This window comes from Pundamilia nyererei, unplaced genomic scaffold (assembly GCF_000239375.1).
Source record: "Pundamilia nyererei isolate P.nyererei 1_Seehausen unplaced genomic scaffold, PunNye1.0 scaffold00032, whole genome shotgun sequence".
Lineage (NCBI taxonomy): Eukaryota > Metazoa > Chordata > Actinopteri > Cichliformes > Cichlidae > Pundamilia > Pundamilia nyererei.
In genome coordinates, this window is record NW_005187433.1 from 2723557 (window position 1) to 2731382 (window position 7826).

The window sequence follows — 7826 nt, forward strand, 5'->3', positions numbered from 1 at the left end:
AGTCCATCACAGACCAGACTCTTGGAGACACAGCTCCTTCGGTCCTTGCAGAGAAAGTCCTCAAAAGGACACCCTTTCACACAGTTCTCATCAGATCCATCATGGCAGTCTTTTCTTCCATCACATATCTGTGCTGGTTTAATGCACAAAGAGGAATCTGGACACAGAATTGAAGGACTGCTGCAAGGTAGCTTGTAGTGAGGTTTAATGGACGGTGTGAGGAGTACAGGAGAATCATTTGAGGGCCGTCTCTCTATTTGCATTGTAGAATCTCTCTCTGCATCATCTAGAAAAATGACACCAAGAAGCAGAAATTTAAAATTATTTTAACGGCAATATATAAAACTTGAAAAGAAACTTGGCATAGATACTAACTGCATCGTTCTTCATCTGATCCATCTTGACAGTCTTTCTCTCCATCACAGACGCTGATATTGAGGACACACTGATTCCCATCTTTGCAGACTGTGAACCCCAAACGGCATTTCAGAATGTTTCTCCCAGGAGCAGCCGTGGCTGCACTCGAACAGTCGACCTCATCAGAGCCGTCGTAGCAATGAAATTCACCGTCACAAACCAGGCTTTTAGATACGCAGCCGCGATGATCTTTGCAAAGAAAGTCATCTGGAATAAAATTATTAAACAGGACATACAGTGTCAAACTTTTGAAGACATAAAATGCTAAATATTTTTAAACTGAGAAAATGAAATACTGATTTGGTGCTTACTTTTTGAGGGGCAACTTTTTACGCAGTTCTTTTCATCAAAGCCGTCAGGGCAGTCACTATGTCCATTGCAGAACTGGTCTGGAGATATGCAGAGGTAAGCAGAAGAAGGACAGAGGACAGAGGGACTGGTGCAGGCCAGGAGAGCTCGAGGAGAAAGAGTGGTAGGACCTGGAGTTTTGTTTGATTGGTCCATATTAGTTCTTGTGGTAGTCATGTTCTGTTGCAGGGCATCTTTAAAAGACAAATAAGGTGTCATACGTTAAACACAGTGACAAGAATACTAACGAAATAATAAAATGCATTACAAAGCCAAAAACTAAACGTACACCAAAACATCACATCGCTAATCAAAAAACGGTTGATTTTGTTTTAGGAAACTCACCGCAGCCCAGTTCATCTGATCCATCCGCACAGTCGTCCTCTCCATCACACACGTGACTATATAAAACACAGTCTTTGCCATCTTCACATGGCTTTGAGCCTATGCGACATTTCATCACATTTGACCGACTTGTACGAGGAGCTGCAGTTGGACAATCAGCCTCATCCGAGCCATCGGTACAATCAGACCGACCATCACACACAAGACGTCTGGAAAGGCAACTGCTCCGGTCCTGGCATTCGAACTCCTCTGAGATCGAAAAACCTATCAGTAAGTCTCAATATGTTTTTGAGCTGCATCGCCAGTTATAACAAGAATGTCAGCTTGGGCATTTACCTATAGACCGACAAGCCCCAGGACAAAACTCGTCATCTCCTTCCGGGCAGTCCTTTTTCCCGTCACACAGCTGAGCTTCTGAGAGGCAGACTGATGAGTGTCTGCACAAAAACGATGGTTTCCTGCAGGCTTGAGAATGTAAAGACAATGCAATGGAATTAATGAGATGATCATGCATACCAGAAAAATGTCAAAGTGCTATATAAATCTGTTTCTGCTGTGACAGATGATCTTACTCTGAACTGTCTGAATATCTATGGGAGCAGTGATTACTCTGATCACATGACCCGTCACAGCTGCATCTTGAATGGGGCTCCCATCACGCTGATCCCACAGAGTCATTACGTTGTCTGAAACTGACAAGAGAAAAGGCTCGAGGGCAGCTACAACTGAGCCCAAAATCTTCCATCTTCTTCCAGCTTGGTGGCTTCTCTCTCGCAGCAAATTTAATGTTGTTAAGCCTGTCATAAAAAAAAAAAAAGTCTTAATTAAAGGCAACATTAAAGTCTGTGAGGTGACAAGTTCATCATTTTTATGTGGTTTGCAAATCCTGAGATTTGCAAGTATGCAAAACAAATCTGAATGAGTGTGGTTTGGAAATTTTAAAGTTATTTTCTCCAAAGTTTGAGTTCATAAGCTGAAATTTTGATATAACTAACCCCCCAAAAATGTATTTATTATCCCCATGGATCATAACAAGCTTCCACACACCAATCCAACGATAAAACTAACCTGCCATTTTTGAGTTCCACAGCAGGCTATTAGCCCTGAGGTCAAAAGCGATGCCCCCACTCACTCCTCCAGCTATGTGCAGCAGCTCTTTAGCGTCACCTCCCAACATGCTCATGCTGAGAATTCGATCTTCTTCTAGCCAGATGATGGTACCCCGCAGCCAGTCCAGATACAAGTTTTTAATCTCCTTTGTCGTGTAGTAAAGCTGCTTTGGGTAGTAGCTGTCAGCTGTGATTGTTCCGATGGTGTTTCGATGACATGACACCCAATAAAGGCTTCCGCTCCTCTGGTCCACATTTATCAGACAAACTAAAAAGAAATAGAAATAAGTTGAAAGAAGGTATGTTGACAGCCATTTAAGGTAGAAACTAATTAAGTCTTAACATTTTTTTTTTTAAACTGTTGAACCACCACTCTTAATAAGATTTTTGTCACTGCACATCAGTAATAAGCAACATATGTGAACAAATCCGTGCTAACCTGGCAAAGGTGTTGGGACCAGCTCAGCGGTGGCCGCTGTTAAACTGATGCGTTGAATGTGGCCAGTTTGGTTTGCCCAGTAAAGCCAGTCTCTGTCCCAGTCAAGCTCAAAAGAGAGGATCCCCTCATTGGTGGTGAAAAGCTGGCTTTCAATGAACCCTTTATCTTCCAACTCCAACAAGATGATTTCAGTATTTGTAGCATAGAGAAACCGTGGATCTGTGACAGTGAATAATATTACAGATCATCTTTTGTGTTTTCTTGTAAAGTGTAAATGCATTTTTATTTAACCACAACTGATTTAATAAGTTTGGACCAGAATTAAAAGTTATGTCTTTTTTTACACTAACAAAGGTGAAAAGAAAGTTTTAGGAAACCTACTTTCACATGTCTCATCCAGCAACAGCAATTTGAGGTTTGGACAAGAGCAGGTGAATCCAAGAGGGTTGCTTTTAGTTAGCTGGCAGAGGTGACAGGGTGTTTTTACACATGCAGAATAACCTGATGAAGACAATGAGAAGACTATTAGGTGCAACACAATCCACTATGAAGACCAAGAAAGCTCTATTAACAACTTTTAAATACATTTAACAACTTCAACTTTGTTTTGTATCCAATTTAAAACTGCTTAAATTGCATATAAATTTCAAAACAGATCTTCAGATAGGAAAAGTGATCAACGACCATGTTTGAGAATAACATAAGATTTACCTTGAGGCTGTTGTAGCTCATGGTAAACAGCTAATACTGGCAGTGTGGATTCCCATATAAATTTTCTCTGGCTCAGTTGAGTCTGTGGAGCCTGCCAGAGTCCTTTGTTACCAACCCAATAAAACAAACTTTCAAACACAGCAAGACTCTGCGGTGCTCTCCTGCTGAACAGTCCTGTGTAGGAGTAACGGCCACTCCCATCCACCTTCACAGTCTCTATGGACTGAACGGGGAGACAGAAAAAAAAAAAAAAGTCATCATGACCGAGTGTGAGTATTTTAGCCAACATTATTTTATTAAGAACAGCAAAGAGCTCAAACTATGAGGACTCCCTCACCCTCGTCAGGTTACATAGAAGAGATTGTTGTGATGTATAGAAAGGAAAAATGTGAGAATATGACACATCTGTGATGGAGAGGTAAAATATCTGCTGAGTGAAATACAATCACGTGAGCATTTGTTCTTCACAACTCTGTAGTGACTTGTGGAAAATTAAATATATTCTTATGGCTTGCAAAGTTTTAAGCAGAAAGCCATTTCTTTCTAAAAAGAACATGGTGTCATTTCAGCATGACAGATTTGCAAAGATGCAAATCAAACCACAAGATCTCTGGAACAATGTCCTTCAGACAGATGAGACCACAGTGGAGAAATTTGGCTACAATGGCTAAACATTATAGTTAGGACCACCACAAACACCACATAGCAACTGTCAAACACAGCGGTGGAGAGGTGGTTTGGGTTTGTTTTGCAGCCACGGGACTTGCAGTGGTTGAGTCAACTATAAAACCTTTGGATATCAAAATATTCTAGAGTCAAACGCGAGGCCACCTGTCGGATGGCTAAGGCATGGGACAAGTAACAGGACTATGATCCCAAACACAGCAGCAAATCTACAACAGGGCGGCTGAAAGGGCTGCAACAGTCCAGTCAAAGTCTAGACCTCAACTAGATTGAAATTCTGTGCTGGGGCCTTAAGAGAGCTGCGCATCAACAACCTTAATGAATTAAAGCAATGCTGTAAAGAAGAGTGAGCCAGAGACTAAAAATCAAACAAATGTGTTGCTGATAAGGTTTAAAAGCTACTCAATCATGGGCTGCACTTGCTTTTGAATCCTGTAACAACTATGAACTACTTCACAAAATCCAAGTTAACGCTTTTCAAATTCTCCTACCATCTCACATGTGCAATACAGAGAAAAACATATCTGAGAGCTTCAGGATAAAAAGACTTGTTGGGGTAAAAAGAACGGTGGCATGTGGTGAGAAAAAAAAAAAAAGTAGGGCACACAGACAAACTTTTTTAGATTATTATTAACTTTAAAGAGCGTAAAGTAAATGCTTTTTGATTTCAAGTGTATCCCACAGGGGTGGCATTTGCATTTATTTATAATAAATAAAATCAAAACATGCCCAGGAGTGACCGAACTAGTCCCAGATATGTAAACTTTCTTTTTTTTATTATTTTAATTATTTCTAATAATGAGAAAAAAAATCTGAGTACTTCTGATCAGGAACAAAGCAGCAAATAAAAATGGTTTCTATGCAACAGGCCCCGTGTGTGATGAACTGTGATGGAGAACATTTGGGCTTTTGATCCAAATCTCACCCTCTTAAAATCACTGATCCAGTACAGCCGTCTGGCAGCTACATCAGCAGTGAGGCTGTGGGCAGACTGAGCAGTGATGACTGCCAGAGAGCTTCTTTCTGAGGCATCCATCCAAGACTTTTCTATTGTTGCTCTGTCACCTGGACCCGTATTGATCCAGAACATCAAGCTGGGAGGCAGAAAGCAGCAAATATGAATAAGCAGCACTAAGCAGTGCATCATCGATTTTCATCAACGTGTAAAATAGTAACTGCATCTCCTGTATTTGACATACCCTAAAATGTTGACCTTTATCCACCATTATGCCCGAATGAAATATCTAATTTGATCACTTTAAAATTCAGTCACATGTAGCAGATAAGCCATACAGACCTTTCTACAGGCATAACGACCAGCTCTGAGGGCCTGATGTTTTTGCTGAGCAGAGCAGTGTAACTTTTTCCATCAGAACTCTGCAGGTAGATTGACTCCGTCTTCTTGTTGGTCCAGAACAGATTCCCACTGAGCCAGTCACAAGCTAAGCCTTTGATACCAGGCTCCCCTGTTTAAGAACAATAAACAAATAAATTAATGGTTGGCAAGTAGAATATAACTACGAAAAAAATAAAAATATGCAAGAAACAATTTAATGTGAGGATACGTTCTTGAATTAAAGAGTAAACCAACCAGTATAGGCTGTCCAGCTTTGCTGTCCATCACTTTTGTAAATGTTGCCACGGCTGTCAGCCCAGTAGTACCACCCCCGCGCAACATCAAACGCCAAGGCCACAGAGTCAAATGTTGAACTCTGAATAATTTCAAACTGTTGAGATTTCACATTCAATAATCCTAAAGCTGTCCCCCCAACCAGCAGCAATCGGACAGGATTAGCTGTAAATGCAGATTCATACAGGACACCGTTAGTGACCCTTATCCAATAATTCATGTGATTCATTTAATCATCAAGGCCTCACTTGATAAATTTGCATCTACAGGAAAAGTCTTTGATTACCTAACTGCTCTTTGTCCTTGATCAAACAGAGTTTATAGCTTTTGTCACCACCTTACCGACATCAAAGTCACCTATTAGCATATCATTAATCAGACATCATAAGTGCACTTTGATGTTGGTGTTGATCGTTTAAGAGGACGAAACCAAATCCAGAACGGATTCTGACAGCATAACAAAGGCCTTACACCCATTAGCTTTGTCCTAGCAAAGTCCTTGACTCAAGTTGGTACCAAACAAATTGGTGGAACATTATATTGACAGAATGTAGCGTCAATTTTATAAACAGGAAAAACACTTTCACTTCACCTGAAGCCACACATGTTGAGTTTTCATTTAGTTTGAATCCCTCTCTGCAGTAGCAATAGTAAGAACCGATGGTGTTACTGCAGTGATGAGCACAGGGGTCGAAAGGTGGAGCACATTCATCCAAATCTGTAAGAAATTAAGAGTAAACATGTGCCAGCATGCATTTAAAAAAATGTATCTGGAAAATTACAAAGTCGCAGATATCAATTACTCCTGGAGTTGCATGAAAACAGGATCAGGGATTAAAGAATCATCTGCTCCTTTAGAAGGACACGGACACCTCGTACTTCAAAACCTTTATTCTTTCTTTAATTTAGCATTCTTTTGGTTTCTGCTATAAAACCTAGTATTGAAGGTAAACTGTCATCATCTTGTCCCACACACCTTCACAGTCTGTTCCATTAGGAGACAGCTTATATCCAGCAGGACAAGAACACAGAACTCCCCTAGGTTCGTCAGTGCACACATGGCTACATCCACCATTGTCCATAACGCAGGCACGCCCTGCAGGAGGCGGAATTTTAAGCATCAGCGTCACAGAAGACGACTTAATAGACAAAAACCATTGTATATTAGTGTTTTTTGTGATAATGAGTTGCATCAAGCGTACCGCAGGTTATGGGCTCATCGCTTTCATCAGAACAGTGAAACGTGCCATCGCACTGCTCGTCAGCAGATAGACATGTCCCCTCAGGACACCGTATGCTGCCCTCACTGCACAAATCTGGGAGAAAAATATATACATTAACCTTTTTAAGAATCAGGATAAAGATTTAAATGTTCATTTTTAGTTGCATGATGCATCAGTGCATGAAAAGGTATATTCACACTTTAACTCAAACGTTTTTGATTCCATCCAAAAATCTGCCATTTTACCTCTGGTCATCTGGATTTACCTCTGCTGATAGCCTTGATTTGTATTTCAGTACATTTAACATGATTATGTCCCCATTTAACTTTAATTAATATATATATATATATATCTCAGAACAAATGAGTCTATATATATATATGTCTTAGTGGATGATAAAAATCCAAAATATTTAAAGAATTGTTACAGCATAGCTGGATCTGTAATGGAAAAATGTGACTTTTGGTAGTTTTGTTTAGAAAGTGTCACAAATACACAGAATGACATTTAGTTTCTTGTTAGGGCATTTTCCTCACCACAGTCCTTTTCATCAGAGTTGTCCATGCAGTCATCTATTCCATTGCACCTCAGCTCTTTAGGGATGCAGATGTGATTTTGACATGTCCAGTCAGAGTCCAGGCAGCCCTCTGTGACTGGACAGTTCTCCTCATCGGAGCCAGTGGGACACTGCTTTTGTCCATCGCAGCGGGCCGACGCTTTAACACAGCCAACAGAGTCCACACAAGGAAACTGACCTGGCGGACAATCAGAGCCTCGGAGTCCTGAAGGAAAGAAAACAAAAACATTAAAAGGTTCCATTTATTTACCCCTGAACCAACAACCTATACTTGCAGCTCAGGGGAGAAAAAAATGTCCTTTGCCTTTTGTGCTTCATTTAAAAGTTGTTTTGTTCAACATCA

General features: G+C 40.5%; 1 protein-coding gene across 1 annotated transcript in view; it reads right to left on the bottom strand.

Moving 5' to 3' along the window:
• Positions 1–2: 2 nt before the first annotated feature.
• Positions 3–7826, bottom strand: part of LOC102211948 (low-density lipoprotein receptor-like) — a gene marked incomplete at its 3' end in the record, with an annotated part of 8668 nt that continues 844 nt past the window's right edge. The window contains exons 3-19 of the mRNA XM_005729336.1: positions 7443–7688; positions 6886–6999; positions 6660–6779; positions 6276–6401; positions 5645–5848; positions 5351–5519; positions 4979–5147; positions 3370–3592; positions 3040–3159; positions 2659–2877; positions 2179–2487; positions 1683–1907; positions 1447–1575; positions 1111–1359; positions 729–959; positions 376–624; positions 3–286 (exon numbers count right to left, since the gene is read on the bottom strand). Of these exons, the coding sequence (XP_005729393.1) occupies positions 3–286; positions 376–624; positions 729–959; positions 1111–1359; positions 1447–1575; positions 1683–1907; positions 2179–2487; positions 2659–2877; positions 3040–3159; positions 3370–3592; positions 4979–5147; positions 5351–5519; positions 5645–5848; positions 6276–6401; positions 6660–6779; positions 6886–6999; positions 7443–7688 (3386 nt within the window). The remainder of the gene's footprint in view (positions 287–375; positions 625–728; positions 960–1110; positions 1360–1446; positions 1576–1682; positions 1908–2178; positions 2488–2658; positions 2878–3039; positions 3160–3369; positions 3593–4978; positions 5148–5350; positions 5520–5644; positions 5849–6275; positions 6402–6659; positions 6780–6885; positions 7000–7442; positions 7689–7826) is intronic.